This window comes from Elgaria multicarinata, chromosome 5 (genome assembly GCF_023053635.1).
Source record: "Elgaria multicarinata webbii isolate HBS135686 ecotype San Diego chromosome 5, rElgMul1.1.pri, whole genome shotgun sequence".
Taxonomy (NCBI): domain Eukaryota; kingdom Metazoa; phylum Chordata; class Lepidosauria; order Squamata; family Anguidae; genus Elgaria; species Elgaria multicarinata.
This window is the reverse complement of record NC_086175.1, coordinates 44288147-44308905: the sequence shown is the minus strand read 5'-3', so window position 1 is coordinate 44308905 and position 20759 is coordinate 44288147. Positions and strand designations below refer to the sequence as shown.

The window sequence follows — 20759 nt, the reverse complement described above, 5'->3', positions numbered from 1 at the left end:
TACATTACATGCACAATGTGGAGCATATGCATTAACCTCCTCTTTGCTTCATTCCTCTCTTCTCCCTTCCCAAGCTGCCCAAAGCTTGAGCTCTGAAATTTTTCAAAGTTTCAAAATTTTCTGCAAGTCTACTCTGCTCAAGCTTCAGGTTTTTTTTTTAAAAAAGGAGCAAAATCGGTCCGGTAGATCTTGAGTAATAAACCTTACATTACCATATTCTTCCATAAGATCAGCTTTTTACGTTTGTATCAAAGGTTCATATTTATGACTGGTAATGTAGTTTTGCTGAACTTTGGATCTCAATGTGTTCTCAGTTTGCCTTATTGCCTGTTCTTAACAAACCTTTTGTTTTTAGGTAAGAAAAACAAATTGAGAGTTTATTACCTGTCATGGTTAAGAAACAAAATCCTTCACAATGACCCTGAGGTAGAAAAGAAACAAGGCTGGACAACTGTAGGTGACTTGGAAGGTTGTGTACACTATAAAGTTGGTAAGTAACTCATTGTGCTCATTGTCAAAGTCAGTCAAGAAGGTATTATGTAATGGAGAAGTCTGTTCAAAATGTATGTTCAAGTTGAATCTGCTCAGCTTTTGGTCTTCCCTCGTGAACTAATTACATACTATAAATAAATGTCTGCGCCTTTATTTATATCTTTGTGGAAGAGTGTTGTAAGAATGTATTTTTCTGTTGCTTTTATCTTTGTTGAGACACATGTTAACAGGACATGTGTAAGCTGGGGATGATGCATACATTTTCCCCTTGCCTCGGCGTCACTGCATTTCCAAGCATACTATTAGATCACTTTCGAAGTGTAGATAGGTTCTATTATTATTATTATTATTATTATTATTTATTTATTTATTTATTTATTTATTTATATAGCACCATCAATGTACATGGTGCTGTACAAATTACACAGTAAATAGCAAGACCCTGCCGCATAGGTTTACAATTCTGTTCCTTAGATTGTTTTTAGCAGTTCTGAACATAATAGTAATAATAATAATAGTTTTTGAAGGAAATGATATGAACCTCTTATCCTGTAGAGCAGCTATCCCTAAACCTGGTGCTCTCCACATGGCTGGTTGGGGGATATTAGGAGTTAGGCCAGTACACCTGGAGAGCATCAGGTTGGGAAACAATGCTGAAGATGGATATACAAATAAAATATCAGGTTGTTTATCTTTTCCTTCCCATCAGCGTTTCTAGTCATTGCCAAATAGTAGTGATATTTTTAATCAACATTTTTCTTCTTATAACTAAAAAAAGAAACCCAACACAATGTTTAGGGGTCATTGCATTCCTTAGTTAAGTATCTATCCAGGTGAAAATGTCATATAGACAGACAGACAAACAGATAAATGGATAGAGGATTTATTTTCCGGAACAACTCATGATGGTTTACCATCTTGTCTGTTGGATGTTCTCTCCTCACACACACCACGGTGAGTTATTCCTTCCAAATAAGCCAACCTGAGAACCCACGGTCTGCCGTAAGGGTTATTTTACCTATAGTGGGTTAGCACATTGTCACTCCAATGTGGGTTACAGAGATCGCCTACAGAGCAAAAATGCTGCTGCCGCTATGCTCCTCTCAAGCGATCACTATTGCCGCAAAGGAAGCTGGGATACCTGCCCGGCTGGGCGGGATAACTACAGGAGGAGTTGTGTGTGAAATGAACTACTCTGTGGCCTGGTTCAGACAACACGCTAAACCATGCTGCTTAACCCCAAAATGGTTAAGGGAATGCATGCATTCCCTTAACCATTTTGGGGTTAAGCAGCATGGTTTAGCGTGTTGTCTGAACCAGGCCACTGTAGCTCATTTGCCTGATCGTCTGATAGGAGCACAGTAGGCTGTTTGCATAAACATCCAGCATAGCTTGCCACCCACCCTGGGATAGTGTGATGTGTGCAGACAGATAAATGTTGCACTCAAGAGGGACAGCAGACTAATGAAAAAACTATTCCAGGAAAATAAAATTAAGCTTACACACCAAAAAATCTTTTAGAGGTAGGAATGGTAATCCTTTGTTACTAAAGCTTATACTGACAACAGTGTTCTGATTGGTGTTGAAATTGATGCATGCAAGGCGTTGAAATATAAACATTAATGCCTAGTTGAATGAACTATGAATTTTATTTGACGAGGTATTTTATTAAAGAAAATAAAATCTGGAATTATCTGTAAAATCCACTTTTTTGAGGAATAGCAACTGTTAATAATTTTGTTGAAATAGACCACATACTGACTCAATAGCTGAATATTGGGTTTTCTCTCTTATAAGGATATGTTATATATTGTAATATGGATTATTGTTTCAGTTATGGTGATTTTAGAGCAGTTGAAAGATAGTGATATATTTTTTGTCTTATAATTTGTTCTGTAATAAATTTTACGTTCACTGTCTTTTTTATATTTTAGTAAAATATGAAAGAATCAAATTCTTAGTAATTGCTTTGAAGAGTTCTGTGGAAGTTTATGCCTGGGCACCAAAACCATACCACAAATTTATGGCATTTAAGGTAAGGGTGCATATTTAGAAGTCTGGACTGCATTGGGGAATATGTGCTATACAAGTGTTCAAATCTTGCCTGTGTTCAAACTTGACTATGATCTGATCATTGAGAATTTAAATCCTGACCCAGTTCACATAACAAGCCATAGTGGGCTGTGGCACATGCCGGGTTGTTTTGAGTGTTCAAGGCTTGCTGTGTCGTCTGAACCCAGCCATCAGGGGTTGCATGAGCAGAACTGTGCATGGGTTATGCAAAAGTTTTTAAACTCTTGCACAAGCTCTGCCATTCAGGTTCAGATGACGTGACAAGCAGTGGCTTGAATATCAGAATGGCTACCTGCATGCGCCAGTGGGCTGTTTAATCATGTGAACCGGCTCTATGTGGTGTTCTAGTGGAAGACCATGAACTAGGAGGCAATAAAAAGTCCAAATCAACCATAGGAGAAGCTATTATACTAGCGCTGAGATTTCTTTTGTTTCCAGGGAGGTGAGTTCATATACTGGTACGGTGCCTTAAAATGATATCTGCCTCTACTTTCTGAGTCTTAACCCCCCTCCCGTATCTTAAATTGGGGAGGAGAGGACCGATTTAAGACAACATTTTTTTCTTGAAGCCCATCTCTGCTTTACCTTGTTTGCTTTCCCCATACGCTATACCTATGGTAAGATTATGCTAATTTATCACGTTGTGTTGAAAGTTGACTTAGTATACTTTGAATTAAGGCTTGTTCTAGAAGACATGAATATTGAGGAAAACACTGAATATTGAGGAAAACCACAGCATAAAACTTCATTGATCCTGCAGGGATCCATTGGTTTCTGTTCCAGTAAAGGAGCCATGGACAGTTCAATTGCATTTTTTACATGAGAAAAGTTACATTAACAGAAGCACTAGCACACAGAAGTGTGTGTGTGTTTGTGTGTATGAAAGAGGAAGAGAGCTGGGGGCAGAGGACATGTATATCATTTCAAAGGCAACCTATTTTAGTGTAGTGTGCTAAATATATTATTTTTTTATTACTGTGCTGCAGTCGTTTGGAGACTTGGTACATAAGCCATTATTAGTGGATCTTACTGTAGAAGAAGGCCAGAGACTGAAGGTGATCTACGGCTCCTGTGCTGGATTTCATGCCGTTGACGTGGACTCGGGATCAGTGTATGATATTTACCTCCCAACGCATGTAAGAATTCTGTTGCGTCTCCTAGCTCATGCTGCTTTAGAAAGAGTAAGATACACCAACTCAAAATCCTAGTGGGATAAAGAACGATTTATAAATGTTTCCAATAAACAAATAACTAATGCATGTTCAATCGTATTCCTATCTGAAGGAGATTTATCCGTGAGTTTCTGCCTTTATATTTCTATTGAGTGAGTGATCTCTCTCTGTCCTGTGTGGTACACGTAAGACCATAGTACTGCAAATAGTGTGTGCCTGCCATCCTATTCTTTCCCCTAGAAGCTTTTGTCAAATTTGTGGAATATGCACTCCAGTTGAGGAAGTAACCAAATAATCAGGCAGGGGTGCACTTGGATGCCAACTCAGAGTTCTTGGATATATGTGTATTTGCAGATCCAGAGTAGCATCCAGCCCCATGCAATCATCATTCTACCAAACACAGATGGGATGGAGCTGCTTGTTTGCTATGAGGATGAAGGAGTATATGTTAATACATATGGAAGGATCACCAAAGATGTGGTTTTGCAGTGGGGAGAAATGCCTACATCAGTGGGTATGTACACTAAGATTTATAAATTACTTGTAGTGTTAGGAAGGTGATGTGGCCAAATAGAAAGAGAGATTTCTTCCATTTTGTGTTTTTTCCTCTCTCCATGGAATTTAGTCACCTTGGTTATTAAACAGTACAGTGGTGAAATCAGTACAGTGGTGAAATACCTTGCCAGTTGTCTATTTTGCCCAACCATAATAGTGTGATAGTAATGTTAGTCTACCAAACAAATAGTCAAAAAGGCTTCTGAGAAGCACATGAAAGCTATGAACAGTACAAGTTGTTGTTGTTGTAATTACAGGAGGATTTTGGAATATAAATTGATTATATTCCACAACTCTCCTATAATTACAACAACAATTCTTACTGTTTATGTATTTCATGTATTTCTCAGAAGCCCTTTTGACCACTCTGTTTGGTGGACCAGTATTACTATCACACCATTGTGGTAGGGATGAGAAGCATCTTGTCCTAAAGCCAAATTTATAATTTTAGCTAAGCTAAAATTATATTATTTGTATTTATAAGACGCTCTCTTTCAGATGGGTCTTTAGGAGAGTATATACTCCATCTGGAGAGCATTGATACAAAAGCACCTTGGCATCTGTGTCCAATGATGCTTTTAATGTCTTCCTCAAATTCAGGGAGCTTAAAAATCCTCTGGCAAAGTATCTCTGTATTACAGAGTTTGCATATCAGATGATATGCTGCAGTCTTTTGTCCCATTTTCTTTACTTAAATTTATTAGTCTAGTCTGGATGTAACCCAGTTGCTCCCATGTGGTTGCTCCTGCAAAACAAACCATCTATTAGTGGTTTCTTTATCATATGAGAACCAGCAACTCTGGCTTGTCTCCACACACAAGCCAGAAACATAAGCCAATAGCAAACTATGGCTTATGGCTCTGGCTTGCCTGTGGAGAGAGAAGCCAGAATTCCCAGTTAGCGTGTAACAATCCATGGTTTGTTTTGCCACTTTTGTTTGAAGGAGGAGCCAAAAGCAATAGAGCAACATGCAGTGGCACGCTGCTCAAGCACAAAAAGCCAGGCTTATCATGACATCCAAACTGGCTTATTGAATTCAACAAGGGAAAAAAATGAATGGAGCTGGGTGCAGAACTGTAGCCATAAGTATTTCAGTAATATTTCAGAAAGGAAAAATGTCCATGTGTATTTAGTGTATTTAGCTCTACTATCAGCTTATGATAGAAATAAATTTCAATCTACCTGTTACCCAAATAGATGCTTTAAGTAGTCCCACTAATTAAGATTTATGAATCATTGTAAGAGTTTCTTTCCTTGATGGTGCCCTGAATGTATTGACTGAGGAAACCAATTCTTATGCAGTAATCCTATGTGCTCTTCTTACTTGGAAGCAAATTCCATTGAATAGTGGGACTTACTTTTGAGTAGATATCCATAAAATTACGCTGTTTGTACTTGGAATTTTAAAATCCAAATAGATTTTTCTCTCGGGAAGATAGGGTGTAGTCAATTAAAAACTTAATTCTTGCAGTGTCAGCAAGGATTAAAATGTTTCATTCTGTCTTGCAGATTACTTGATTTGATTGTTTTGTGTGAAATATTATCATTTAACAGGCTATATGTTAAGGTGAAATGCCCAACTTTTCTTTATGTTGTGGTATATGATGATGATGATTAAAAGTGGCCATCTTTTTTATTGTAAAGCATATATTCGATCCAATCAAATAATGGGCTGGGGCGAAAAGGCTATTGAGATACGATCAGTGGAAACAGGACACTTGGATGGTGTATTTATGCACAAAAGGGCACAAAGACTCAAGTTTCTATGTGAACGTAATGACAAGGTAGGATATATATTTTTCTCATACCTTACATTCAGTTTAGCCCTTTCAAAATGATTGTGGAGAAGCAAGAGAGAGAGTGAACACTGGCAATCAATCCAAAATCTATTCAGCCCAATCCAGCAGTCCTCCTGTGCAGGGATGAGTTACCTGAAAGCTCTGATGCACACATGTGCTGCCTTGTTCTCTTCATTAGCATGGGAGCACAACAGTTTTCCCTAGCATCAAAAAGCATAAGGACACACCTTCTCTCTTATCATCCCACTCAGTCCCTGAGAGCTTCTGAAGGGGCGCTCCTGGTGGCCCCACATAGATTGGAGATCCTCTTGGAAGCCACCAGGAGGTAGGGCCTTCACTGTGTGGCAGCTCCCACCCTGTGGAATGCCCTTTGAACTGAGATCAGGCAGGCACATATGTTGCTTTGTTGGTGGTGTACGCTGGTGTTCTTTTCAGGCCAGCATTTCCTGACCAATGAGAAAATTCCACCCATTGTTTTATTGATCAGTTTGCTTTTATTCTAACATTTTGTATTTCGTGTTTTTATTTATTTTACTCTAGTCTGATATCCCTCAATGTGGAGCAGTTTGTAAACTTTGCCATGAATGAAAGACATAGTAGAGGCCTTCTCACATGACTTTCCTTCTACACATTGGTGCACCACAGGGCTTTGAACCTAGCCATTAATGACAAGTGACCCCAAATTGTAGTACTTTTGCCTTTGTTTTACCACCTAGTTTCATTAACAAATTAGTTTGTTTGTTTTTCTCTTTGTCTCTTTCTTCATAGGTTTTCTTTGCTTCTGTACGGTCTGGAGGAAGCAGCCAAGTTTATTTCATGACCTTAGGCAGGACTTCTCTTCTGAGTTGGTAAAAGTGATATAGTTTGGCAAGGGTTGGCTGTCGTCTGGAGTCCTCGTAACTTGGAATCATTTGAAACTGGAGTACAGACCTGCCGTGATGCAGTACTACATGCCGTTGCGTGTGCAGCCATCACTGGTGTTGGGTTCTTTTTGTTTTTAAACTGAGGCTGCGATATGCAGCTGGTGCTGTAAAGATATTGCCATCAGGTGCTATCTGATTTGGGATCCCAGTAGAGAAAGAATCAGGTCTCTCTCCTTTTCCACCTCCCCGTCCTCCTTCCCCAGCTCCAGATTTCCTAGTGAAAAAAGGAAGAGACTGATCAGAAACATATTTTTGAAAGGAGGCAGGTATAAGAAGGTGGCAGGAGGGCGACGTAGGTGGAGCCAGTGTTGCTGAAGCCGAGGGCAAATCTAATATAGTAATATTAACGATGTATTTAATTGACATTTCTTTTTTCTTCTCTTTTCTTTCTTTCTTTTTTTTTGGTAATGTGACAATATGTGGGCAAAGAGGAAGATGCAGGTTTAAAAGTTAATATTTATAAAATGTGAAAGGCACAGTAGTTTAAGGGAGGTGTGGGGGGACTTTTTAATTTTGGCCTGGCCAAGAGTTTAGTCATTTTTTTACCTGTATACCAAGTTTTGCCTAAAAAACCATATGTGGATGGTTTTGTTTGTTTTTAAAAACAACAACAACAACAACGAAACAAACAATTGTTCATTTCGCTATAATGATTCTTCATTAGGCCAGAACTTGGTGATGTCAGTGTTAGCACTGCTTCAGTTAAAGGTTTAATTTTTGTTTAAACCTAAAATGTGCAACAACTCTTACTACCAATCTGCTTCATGCAGCCTTTGGGGGAAAGAAAATTCCACGCGTGTTTTGTTTTTGTGCCTACCTCATTGTTTCTAATGCATACAATAAAAGAGGTGGTTTAGGGTTATGCTTTTTTCTCTTTTCTTTTTTTTAGGAGAACAAATGTCAAATTAATCACAATACCAAAACTTGCAAAATAAAGGTGTGACTGTTAATTTTGTATCAGGTTTCAGCAAGAGAGACCAGCAGTCATTTGAGATGGTTGAATTAGATTTGTGGCAGTGACACAGTGACTTAGATAGTCCAATTTTTAAAGTTTTGAAAGCAAGCTTTTCACTTTATTTTTTACCAATTCCATCATGAATGGAGATTAAAGGAATTTAGTCTAAAATTCAGAAAGTTTTACTCTTAACATTGGGGGGGGGGGCTTCGTAACAGGCAAATAACAAAGAACTAGGCTAATTCTATAACTTGTTAAATGTTGTAGGAAACTTTTGGGGAAGTGATGTTTTCCTTTTCTAAGAATGCAATGCACTAAAACTATTTTAAGAATGTAGTTAATACTGCTTATTCATTTTTTTAAAAGCAGCTTTTACTTGTTTTTCAATGTAAAAACCCAAACTTTTGGCTCTCTTTTTCTCCCCCCCCCCCCTTCCCGGCCCCACCTTTCTAAAGGAAAAAAAACCACACACCTCAGTTTTGTTTTATTAGTAAGTTTTTGGCCTTTGTAATAAATGTCTCAAGACTAATACTTTGTTTAAAGGCTACATGTGTTTATTACTTGAGAAAAACTTGAGTGTGTAATTATCTGTTGGTGATGTAATAATGCACAGTGTCATGATTCAATCATTATGGTTTTTTAAAAACTTTTTTTACTCTCTCTGGGGTACTTTTGTTGACAGCTGCCTTAAGCTCACTGTTCAGTCAGTGAACTGGATTCCAGTGTTTCATGGGCTATATCTTCTGCTGGGGTTACCTTTTTCATGGCATGACAGGTAGGGAATTAAATGTGATTCTTCAATCAAGATGCTTCAATAGGTCAAGGGACAGCACCAAATGGACAGCACCATTTGAATGAGCCTGCTGCTCAGTTCACTGTACTTTGGCATTAAACTGCTGTTCTTTTCTTGACCCAACTTCTTTTCTTTTCTTTCTTTGGAAGAGCAGGAAGGGTTGTTGTTTTCTCTCTCCCAAAAGTAAGCTTGTTTAAAACAAATAAGAACAGCTTATAATTGTTGGCAGAAAACCTTTTGAAGTCTCTCTGTTGTTGTTTTTTTAAATTGCTTGGCTTTTGGGTAGCACTGAATGTCAGGGCTAAAGTTGCAGATGGGTTTTACTTCTCTTTGTACCTGTTAGCAAACAGCCAAAACTACAACTCTGCTTTGTACAGCAGGAAATGTACAAGAGTCAGAAGACCAGTGCAAGACACAGACAGTAAGGGTGTCTCTTGCATTGGCGCTGTAGCATAGTTTACTGGGCCTGATTGGCCGGATGTCCTTGGGAGAACATGATGATGGCACAGTGTGGTTAAAACTGATCTAATTCTTGTCCTCTCCTCTCATGCCACCTTGTTACATTTTTAATTTTTTTTAAAGAAAGACTACTGTTCATAAATGTAGGAATGTTGTCATACGGAGAAATTCTCCCAGGTCAATATATGCTGATGAAGTTCTATACAACACAAAAGGGGAATTGGGGGGTGGGGTGGGGAATGACTCCTTCCATGGGGCTGCTGTTTTGCTCCCCCAAACTCCACACAAGTGCCAAGGTGGCTAACTTTACAAGTCGAATCAGTATTATAAAACCACTACATATAAAATGTTGAAATCCATTTTTAAAGCAGTGCTGTTGGTAAGCCTAAAAATACTCCTAGTTTAGTTCTAAGCTTTAAGTAATAATTTTCTGTATCTTAAGTCAAAGTAATTCTAACTGTATGACTGCAGTGACTTTATTTTTATTGTATGCACATGTTATGTTGGAGAAAATGTTTACAAAAATGGTTTTGTTACACTAATGTGCATCACATATTTATGGTTTCTTTCGAAGTGATTTTGTGGGGTTTAGGTTTTCATAGTAGTAGCAGTACACATATTTTGTGATTTTTTTTTAATAACCCCAAACTCTGCCAACTATAAAGATGCTTAAACAATAATTCAAATGACAAAATTACAGTAAAATTACTAATTGTAGAGCTGCAAAGCAGACTGGTGGCAATGAAACGCTCAGCCTCTTTGCAGTGCTGTCTAATTTGTCTTTTGTGTATTATAAAATTACTGTCCCCCCCACCCCGTTTTCCTTAAATAAAGTAAAAAAAATGACACCTATGTGTATGTGGAAAGTATTTTGGGTTACTTTTTTTTTCTTTTGGGGGTGGGGTCTTCAAAATCACCATGAAGGAAACAGCAGTGACATGGCAGGCCAGGAGTGAAATTATATTTTACCCTTGGTGAAATGCACTCACAATACAGGTAGATGCAGATTCAACAGGGAAGGGGTATTTAGCTCTCCTGAAACAATGCACTACAGCCTGCTTTAGAGTGTACCAAGTGTACTGCCAGTCCCAGCCTCAAAAGATTTCATAGGGTCAATTGCAAAATGTACTAGAAGGTTGTGTTCACCATTTAACTTATACTGTTTGTATCTCATGGTATGTCATGTCCTCGTAATTCTGAATTTATTTTTTTAGCAACTTGTCAACACCATAGGGCACTTTGGACTATTTATCCAGCGCAAGCCCTATCTTGCATACCTTGTATCCTGCCCGCTACTCCCTTCATACCATCTTCCCTGTAAATGGGTATCAGCATAATGGTGTACATGTGAAAATGGTCATTTTCCCACCCCGTTCTTTATCCTTTTCTTTTAGTAAAAAGCCAAAGCAATACTATACTAAAGCGTACAAACAGTGTGTTTTCACCCAAATGCTTTGATGAAAGAGTGCCTTTTTATTTAAAAAATGGTGGGGTGGCAGGGAGGTGGAATGAAGTGAAATGGGGCAAACTAAGATAATAGAACAATACAGAATGAAGACGAGTACAAACACTTAAACAATATGAAGAGATTCAAGAGAAATTAGTTGAACTTCAAAGGGCGTGGTATGGTCATAACCTAGTTCATCATAACTGTGCACTGCATGTTAGCTGCAAATAGCACAAATGACATCCATTGTATTCCCTGACTGAACAACTTCATGAGTAAAACGCAGCGTATAAACATGAGGATACACTGTGGTAGACACCTGTTTGGCTGCTTCTGCCAGAGTACATACCAGCTTGGAAATCCACCAATGCATCAACAGAAGAAAATAGTTTTTGATGGGTATCTGAAGACTTATGGAACATTTAGCTGCTGCTGCTGTTCCATACGCCTCCAACCTAAAGAGAGTGAAGGGTGGTATACAAATGTTAAAATAAATAAAATATATCTGCCTGACTGCCACTCTTGATTCTTTTTTTTACTGAAAGTTGTACTGGAGGGAAATACTCCTAAGGCTTAATGTTACACTTTAAAATAAATCTTATTTTTGTGAACTGCCAGAGAGCTTCAGCTATTGGGCAGTATAAAAATGCAATAAATAAAATAAAAATTAGATTACTGCAATGCACTCTAGGTGGGGCTGCCTTTGAAGACGGTTCAGAAGCTGCAGCTTGTGCAAAATGCAGCAGCCAGATTGATAACAGGAACCAGAAGGTTCAAACATATAAGACTGATTTTGGCCCACTTGCATTGTCTGCCTGTACGTTTCTGAGCCCAATTTAGGGTGCTGGTTTTAACCTATAAAGCCTTACATGGCTTGGGACCACAATCCCTGATGGAATGCCTCTCCCGACATGAACCTACCCGTACACTACGCTCAACATCTAAGGCCCTCCTCTGGGTGCCTACTCTGAGGTAAGCTTGAAGGATTCAACAAGGGAGAGGGCCTTTTCAGTGGTGTCCCCCCCCCCAATTATGGAACTATCTCCCTAATGAGGCTTGCCTGGCACCAACATTGTTATCTTTTCAGTGCCAGGTCAAGGTTTTTCTCTTCTCCCAGGCATTTAACAGCATATGTTGAGCTTTCGAAGTGACCCCAGATCAATATCCATTTAAATGGATATTGTCTTTGTATATTACCTGTTTTATGGTTTTTAAATTTTTTATATTATCTATTTTATGCTTTTACAGGTTTTAAAATTTTGTATATCTGTTTTCTTAAATGTTCAATGTTTTTAATCTTTGTAAACCACCCAGAGACTATGGGGGGGTTATATTATTATAATTCATTAATTCATTAATTCATTAATTAATAAGGCTGGGGATTGCAGGATGCAACCTCCACCTATCTCCCATCATGCCCCATAATTGGGAAAGAATTGCACCAACCCTGGAGGTGGCATAGTTCACATCCCTCCCCTTAGAGTCAGAGCAGTAGGAAAAGCAATACCTCCACCATAGTTCTCCTGCTCCCCTCAGAGGATTGCTCTACTTACGAAGCTAAATTCTGCCCTCATTCTCACGTTTCACACTTTTTCTGTGCTCCGGTAGTTTTGCAGTATACACAGAGCCTTGCCCTTGACTTTGTATTCTTACTGGTCATTATTTTTGAGACTTAAGTTTCTTGTTAGAACTCGACATTTTCATGTGCTTACAAGACCTGAAGCGATGGCCGGTAGGCCTGTCTGGTTTCCTTAATCAGCACTTTCTTTTAGCAACTACAGCATCTTTTTCTCCAGTAAGAACCCATCCACTATGGGGGATACTGTCTATACGGTGGGAAATTGGTGGTAATATTGTGTAAAACTGCTGTTTCTTAATCATCTGAGTAACAGCAAATACACTGCTTAGACATGTTGTTCCATTACAACATGTTAGGGGTTTTGAAACTCCTGTTAGGAGTACATGCTCTGTAAGGAGAGAAACTCTTTTTGTACCATCCACTGCTGTCAGAATTCCCAGCAAGTTGTTATAGCTAGTTTGCCTTGAAGAACATAAGAAGAGCCCTGCTGGATCAGACTAAGGGTTCGTTCAGTCCAGCTTTCTCTTCACACAGTGGCCAGCTATGGACTGTGTGAAGATACTCTGGGGTTAATTAGAAATAAACGGATCTATGAGCTACCTCACAGAGATAGATTAGTACAATACAGATGAACACACAGGAGAAATTACTATGAAAACAAAAATATTCTTGTAACTATAAAGCTATTTGGAGCTTTTCCTATGCAGGTCCACTGAACTGATCACAAGTACAACTGCTTGTTAAAACAAAAATTAAGGTGCCAATGCTATTCGCTTGAGTGTAAGGATCATGTCACACACTAGGGGGGTTCACACATGCGTTCATACTCTAGCACTCTCGTTGAGATGTTTGTGAGAATCTAGCACTATTCAGTTCTGTTCATGTATAAGCTCTGCATGCAAGCAGGAATAAGTCCACTAGCTTCACTCTCCGCCTCTACTGTTTTTGTTGCTCTCTATACCTAGAGGGCAACTGTGTACAAAAGGAAAGCCTCCTCTATCCATGGAAAGTCTCCCTGGGATTTTATAATCCTGATGTTTGACATAAGTCAGGCATGACCAGTGTAGTTCTGTCAGCATTCTGATAACGATGGAAGAGGAGCATGAAATTTTAAACCTGACCAATAGATCACTGATGAAGAAAGGAAGGGAAAAGAAAAAGCCGTGCTGGAATCCGGTGCCCTGGGATGTATCAATTCATTTCTGCACATCTACCCAGTTAATTATTTGTGTGTTTTTAAACAGAACAATGTAATACAGTAATTCCCTTTTTAAAAACCAGGGAAATTCAATTATCAAAAACCTTGCCAACTTAAGACCAGAATTAAGACTATCAACCTCCACAAAGCCAGGAAATTGGAAGCTTAGGCTGATGCCTTCAAGATGGGCCATGCGATCAGTAATGATGTTCTGTAATGTCACATATTCTTGCTTACAAGCAGCAAACAGGCAGGAGGAATCCCCACAAGAGGATTCCTCTAGCAATACTGCAAGGCTTAGATGCTTTGTACGGCAATACAGGATTGGTGGGGCTTCTTTGTCTGTCCCCAGCACTCCATCCTCTCCATCTGGATTTGGCCCTGAAAGATTGGGAGAAAGTGTGGGTGCATGGAGTTTAAGTTGTAAGCCAGCACAATTTGTGACATTACACAACATCAGCACTGATCACAAGGCACGTCTGTTAAGGCATCAGCGTTTGATTCTCATTTCCTGACCTTGTGGAGCTTGAGCCAACACAAACATGCAGAATAAGCAGACAAGCCCTGTACTCTAAAGTGCTCCTTTAATCTGCTCAGATTTGCCATACGGAGGATATAATACAGAGTCAAAACCAGGCAGATATTTCATCACTCTGCACCCCAGAAGGTTGATGGAACTGCTGAACAAGTTCCAAACACAACTACATTCACTTTAGATATTATCCAGGTGGCTCAGGACTTCTCTCTGCTGTTAGACAGCATCAGTTGATACCAGTAGGTTCCACCCTGCCCGGGAAGGAAGGCTGATTATCCTCTTTGAATGTATAAAACACATTGTCTAACCTAAGCATCTTGCAATAGATTATTTCTTTTATCAGAAATTGAAGGCTGGTATATATAATTTCAAATAAATTGATAGAGTCTGGCTTCATCCCTCTACATGTCAATATAATACACACACACTGAAAATGAAGCTCCAGAAGTTTTAAGAAAAGAACAAATGCAAACCAACTGTCCTGCTAATATGAACATCTTGCCTTCTCCTGGCCACTGGCCTCAAATCTTGTGTTTAGAGTCCATATTGTGAGTTGGGAGGAGGCAAAAGAAAATGCCTTTTCTTTGCTGTGTGTTAGTGAGAATCCACCAAGGCCAGGCACGGTCTCAGTCACAACGGCTAACGTGTTGCTCAGAGTTCTGCAGTGCACTTCGGCAAAAGTACGCAGCCTCTGCCAGATCTCAGAATCTAGAGAAACATCGAAGCTAATGGGAGCTGTTCAGCATCTCCAAAACACAGGGGCTATAGACCTGCTGCCCTTGCCTCAGTATGGATGCAGGGCATCCTCTGATTGCAGTCATCAAAACGGATGAGGAATTTTAGACCTAAATGCTCTCACTTGCCATGTGGTCCTGGAGCATTTCAAGGTTTAAGGACCATGTAATTCTTGGAGCTCTCTGCAGGGGACAGACAGCCTGTTGGTTTCGAGGCCTACATTTCCATTCTGGTTCACCCAGTTTATGAGCAGTGTCCCTGCTTTACTCCCAGGTCATTCCCATTTATCTTGTCTCTATCTCCAAGCTAGGGCTGTGGACCACCTCAGGCCGAATCCCCGAAACCAAGGCGAGGCGGGCTGATTCGGCCTGCCTTGCCTCAGCTCCGAGTCAGTTCTGGGGTGGCCCAAGACAGCCTGAGGCTGAAGCAGATTGGTACCAAAGCTTTGGGATGCCTTGGGCCACTTCGGACTGTGCAGGCTCACCTCCCTCTCCCTGCTCACCTGCTGCTGCATCGCTGCCGCAACCAGGAACACATGGTGTCTTCCTGAGAGCTAGCCCACAATTTCAAGATATTGTGGGGTCACTGGGCTGCAAACTATGGTGGCCATAAAGGGAAAATGGCCTTTTGTGGCCACTGTAGTTTGCGGTCATAGATGCACTAAAACGGAGCCCCTGCGATATCTTGAAATTGCAGCCTGGCTCTCAGGAGGATGGCACATTTCCTTGTCGTGACAGCAATGGGCCAATGGGGGAAGTGATGGGGCGATGCTGAAGCAGCATGGTGGCAGCAGGTGAGCAGATAAATCCCAGCAGCAGCAGCGCTGGATTCGGGGGGAGAGGGAGGAAGCCCAGACTCTGAAGTCCAATGGACTCCTACCCAGACTTGCTCCCAGCTTTCTTGGGGGCTGGCTGCACACCCAGCACCCAGGGCCCTGCAAGGCTGAGTCACCTTGGGGCCACTGAATCTCACCTTGGCTTTGGCACTGAAGCAAGATGGGCAACCCCTGAAGTACCCCGAGGTGAATCAGGGCTGTTTCGGGGGCTCCGAAACCATGCACAGCCCTACCTCAAGCATCTTCTCTAAGGACATAGTAGTCTTTCTTGCCCTGTTGTGTCTTTGCTAACATCCTCTTGTGGGAATAACTTTGGTGACTCAAATCTGTCTGCATATACAACTAGTGGTGAAGATATTGGAAGCCTATGGATTCATCATCAACTGGAAGGTGAGAGGGGCCATCAATGGATCATATGTCTATGGAGATGACAGATAAGAAACTCACCAATAAGTCAGAGCTCACGCTTTAAAAGAATGAAAAATTCTACCCCATGCATAATAATGGTCTCCAATATAATTTTAAACATTTTAAACAAACACACCCAAAATACAACATCACTAAAATAATATCACAGAATTTTTGTACCACCTTTCCATATTCTATTGACTTTCACATAAAGGCGGGCTTCATTTCCCCTAGTTGTGATTTCCAGTCTTGAACATGAAGTGCATTACAGTAATCCAATCCAGAGAGTGCCAAGGCATGAAAGACAGAGGGTAGGGTTTTATCTTCTCAAAAAGGGTGCAGCTGGTGCATAAGGAGTAACTGGGAAAAGGCCGTCCTTGTCAAGATTGCCACCCAAGTATTCTGCAGTAACAATTAACTTGATTGTTTTTAGCTGCGTATATTTATTGTTTTATATTGTATACTTTTATCTGTACGTCGCCCTGAGATCCTAGTGATATAGGGTGGGATACAAATGTTTTAAATAAATAAATAAATAAATAAATAAATAAATAAATAACACAACAGTCAAGTATTGCCAAGCTTTTTATCTACTACTTCTTTAGCTGGTCTAGAATAGCCTGCCTACCTGCTCTCAAATTATCAGGCCTGCCCAAAGCAGCATTTCTGTTCTGCCTGGATTGAGTTTCAATTTATTAGCTGGGTACTGATCTGTCACCTATGCAGGACCTCCAGTGCCTCATCAGGTTCTGAGGAAATGGTACTTGGCTGCTATCAGCAATGATAATGGGGCATTATTGGACAGTGGTGACTTCAAACACCTCATGTAACCTCCCTTAACTGCTTTATGTGGAGCCTCTGAGCAGACTTTCAGTAGTCCTCCAAAAGCTGGTATATATATATATATAAGTGGAACCGCTGGAAAGTAGAGCCACCCACTTTCAAATCTGGCAGCTGCTTCAGAGCATACCATAGGTGATGGTATCTCAAGCGATTGAGAAGCCCAGGAGAATTAACAGAGACATATGCCATTTGCACAGTGGTAGGAGGCCTGGTGCCCTTCAGATGTTTTGGAATACAATGCGCATAATCTCTGCCCATTGGTCATGCTGATTGGGGTTTATGGGAGTTGTAGTCCAAAACATCTGGAGGACACTGCTTGCCCCTGCAGTGGTGCAACCACGGCAGTGTTTTGTCTCTTATCCAGGTTTGACATCATTGTTGAATATTATAATATTTATTATTATTACATTTACATCCAGCTTTTTTTTTCTCTTGCAAGGAATCCAAGGCTGCTTACATGATCTTCCTCCTCCTCCCCATTTTATTTATTATTTATTTATTACATTTATATCCCACCTTTTTTCCTCCAAGGAATCCAAGGTGGTGTACATAACCCTCCTCCTCTCCATTTTATCCTCACAACAACAACCCTGTGGGGTAGGTTAGGCTGGGAGTCAGTGACTGGCCCAAAGTCACCCAGTGAGCTTCATGCCATGTGGGGCCTTGAACCCGGATCTCCCGAGTGCCAGTCCAACACCCTAACCACTATACTACACTGGCTCTCTGAAATGAATCCAGGTAATCAGTTCACTCCTGACTATTTGGGTCTGGAAAGGGAGAAGGAAGGATGGGAAGTCCACAACTGCACAAGTCATAAAAAGAATGGAGGAACTGCTGAGCTCATCACTTTCTCAGAATGTCAAACATACTCACAGGCCCTTTCAAGGAGTTACAATGGCCTCAGAGTGTCTTGAAAAAAAACCTCATCCATTTTTATCAGCATCTCAGCATTCCATAAACCTCCAGGAGCAGCAAATGATTAATAACCATAAAATAAAACAATAAGATAAAATACTGAACCACATGGTAACCACAGGGATTTTTCTGAAAGGAGTGGCCTATAATCTTTGAAATGGATAGTCATTCTTTAGCCACAAATGAGTAGAAAGATTCTCACTTGCCCTTTCAGATAAGAATAGGCTGTGTCTTCTTCAAAGAAGGCACCACAACAGAAAAGGCCCTGCTGCTGGCTAGATGCTAACGAATCACAAACATGCATCTGGAGCAGGCCTTCACTGGATGATGTAAGTATGTGCGAGGGTTCATATAGGACAGGTGTCCCAAACCTGCTGTGCTCCAGAAGTTTTGGACTAGGACTTCCAGGATTCCTAAGCATTGGTCACAGTGGCTGGAAATGATAGGAATTAATGTCCAAAACTTCTGAGGGAACCATTTTGAGAATGCCTGGTGGAGGAGGAGGCTCTCCCAGAGACGGAGCAGAGATGCTCTCCAACTTGGGAAACTCTATAGGGTATGTTTCCAGAAATGTACATCCTGTCTCTGCAACCCACCCACCCTAGGGGTGCATGACAGTGTGAAGAAAGTGCTGGTTCTGTTTGTGCAGGCTTTTCACATGAAACTGCTTGCTATATGGAACAGCCTCTGAGAAGTAGCCTGTTGACCAGTCCCTAAGCTGCCCTTTGTGTGAATCCATTCCAATCTTCAACGGAAGGGCTGAGTCCACTCTTGTAATGAAGGAATTCTGTGATCTGCCAAGACTTTTTGTCCTCTGGGATGAAAGAGATTGTCAAGCTGCATAGCATGAAAGCCCAAGCGTTTTCCAGTGAATCCAGCTGCACAAAATATTGTCCAAGAAAAGAAACCAAAAGATACTGTGGGAAACTTAAAACTTTACCAGACCACTCTAGCAGAATTCAACATCCTTTCCTCCCCACTTCGCTCGAAAGATATCACATGGTAGAACTTGTTTATGCATGAAGGAATGACTGGAGGGATTTCTGAAAGTTCATTGGGGTGGGTGTGTTACTATTTCTGGTATCAATTGTGAATAAGGCACATTTAGATAGGATAGAAGTTTCAGGGTTTCCAAATGATTCCCAAGAGAGAACCTGCACGCACACAAAGAGAGGAGAGATGCTAGAAACGCAGAATTTAATTAGAATGGACCGCTCATCTGACTGCACCAGAAGCACTGTCCAATCTAAATGAACTGGGCAAAACACCAAAAAACAAAACAAGGCAAATAACGACAGGGGATGAAAGCATGAGATCTGAGTGGGTCCTAGATGAGTGGACAGAGAGTGATGCAGTTCCATGCCACAGGTTGCTTAAAGAACCACAAATGGAAAAAAAGTTTGCAAAAGTTTGGAACATCTTCATACACTGATGCCTACAATACATTCAGTCTAGCAGCTGATGTCTCGTAATAATTTATGTAACAAGCATTCAGCCCACCCGCACCACCACAGGGGAAAGCATTGTACAATAGGAAGATGGTATTTAAATGATGTGAATTTGCAGTTCGTTTCCTATTAAAGAGCAGTGAACAGAAAGCCAAGTCTGATATGGTTGAAGAAGAGGGATGAAAATGTTGACCTTCTTGCCATATTAAGGCCCTCCACATAATGTACTCTGTAGGGTTAACACATATTGCTGTTCCTTGCAAATTTCACACAGATCTTCCTTTCCCACATGCCTGAGCAATGTGTCTGCATCCTGTCTTTCCATTATAGTATCTTTGAATTTAAGAACATATCACCCAAAGACTATCTAGTCTAGCATCCTGTTTGTCACAAAGGCCAGTCCGACACTTGTGGGAAGTCCACACGCAGGGCATGACAGAAATAGCCCACTCCAGCAACCTATGTTACAAACCATGTTTCCTCTGATCCTAGATGCAATGTGCAGCCATCAGGGCCAGCCCTACCACTAAGCAGAGTGAGATGCCTCAGGCGGCAGATACTAGGAGGTGGCAGCAAGTTGTTGGACGAAAGACCTGGGGGTCATATGGCCTGGCCTGTCACCCCTAAGTAGTCTGCCACTTTCAGGTGCAGCGGAGGAGGATGCCTATCCCCAGTACTGAAGTTAGATGCAGTTGCCCATTTATTTATGTACGTGGAGTGGGAAAGGAGGCCATCTTGCTCTTCTCCTCAGGCAATGATCCCATTATGGTGATGCTGTATCCCTCTTCCACATTTATATACCTCACAGCACACACAATGACAGCTGTTGCTGTATTTTGGATAATATGGAATTCCCTGCCTCCGGAGGTCAGGCAGGCGCCAACTTTGTACTCCTTTTGGCGCCTCCTGAAAAGTCATTACTCCAGGAAGTCTTTCCTTATTGAACAGCCATGGTTCACTGTACATTTTGCTTCTTTTAAAATCTATTTTAAAGTGTTTATTCTGTTTTTATTTTATTTTATCTTGTACATCGGTCTGAAATTTTGAATGGGGAGCGGTATATAAATATTGTAAATAAATACATAAATAAATAATACGGATTAAAAAGCTGGAAATTATTTATTTATAAACATGAATCATGGTCAGCTTCAATAGGTATTGTCAGTAACAAAGGACACTCAGAGGTAGTAAAAGCTGTGGAGCTGAATCTAGGTTCTAACAAACATTACAACTGCAAGTCCTGCCATTCAGCTGTAGCAGGCAATTCAAATTTATCTCACAAAGCTGAAAATCGCAAATGGGTAATGTGCCCCAACAGTTATCAGCACACTTCAATACTGATAAAAATCACTAGTGTAAATCTAGCTCTGGGGACCTGTGCCTGTCCATTTTCCCTTTTGCTTAAAGGATGGGCTCCGCCCAGCCCTGTTGCTTAGTGGCAACAATCCCATGGAAAAGCAGCCCATGACAGCAATGGCTTATCAGAAAGAAGATGCAGGGTTAGTCACTGCCCGTGACAAAGCCAAAAAGGAGGTATTTGATGAGCTTCACAATACCCACACGGTTTGCAGAAACAGAAGTGGCGAGAAAAATGT

The 20759-nt window shown here is 40.7% G+C and overlaps 1 protein-coding gene across 4 annotated transcripts in view; it reads left to right on the top strand.

The window, feature by feature from the left end:
* MAP4K4 (mitogen-activated protein kinase kinase kinase kinase 4) overlaps positions 1 to 8435 on the top strand; it is a 170351-nt gene extending 161916 nt beyond the window's left edge. For all 4 annotated transcript variants that reach the window (XM_063126235.1, XM_063126234.1, XM_063126237.1 and 1 more), the window contains 6 exons: positions 356 to 490; positions 2427 to 2527; positions 3552 to 3701; positions 4092 to 4251; positions 5937 to 6076; positions 6860 to 8435. In XM_063126235.1, the coding sequence (XP_062982305.1) occupies positions 356 to 490; positions 2427 to 2527; positions 3552 to 3701; positions 4092 to 4251; positions 5937 to 6076; positions 6860 to 6943 (770 nt within the window). In that variant the 3' untranslated portion in view covers positions 6944 to 8435. The remainder of the gene's footprint in view (positions 1 to 355; positions 491 to 2426; positions 2528 to 3551; positions 3702 to 4091; positions 4252 to 5936; positions 6077 to 6859) is intronic.
* Positions 8436 to 20759: the final 12324 nt, after the last annotated feature.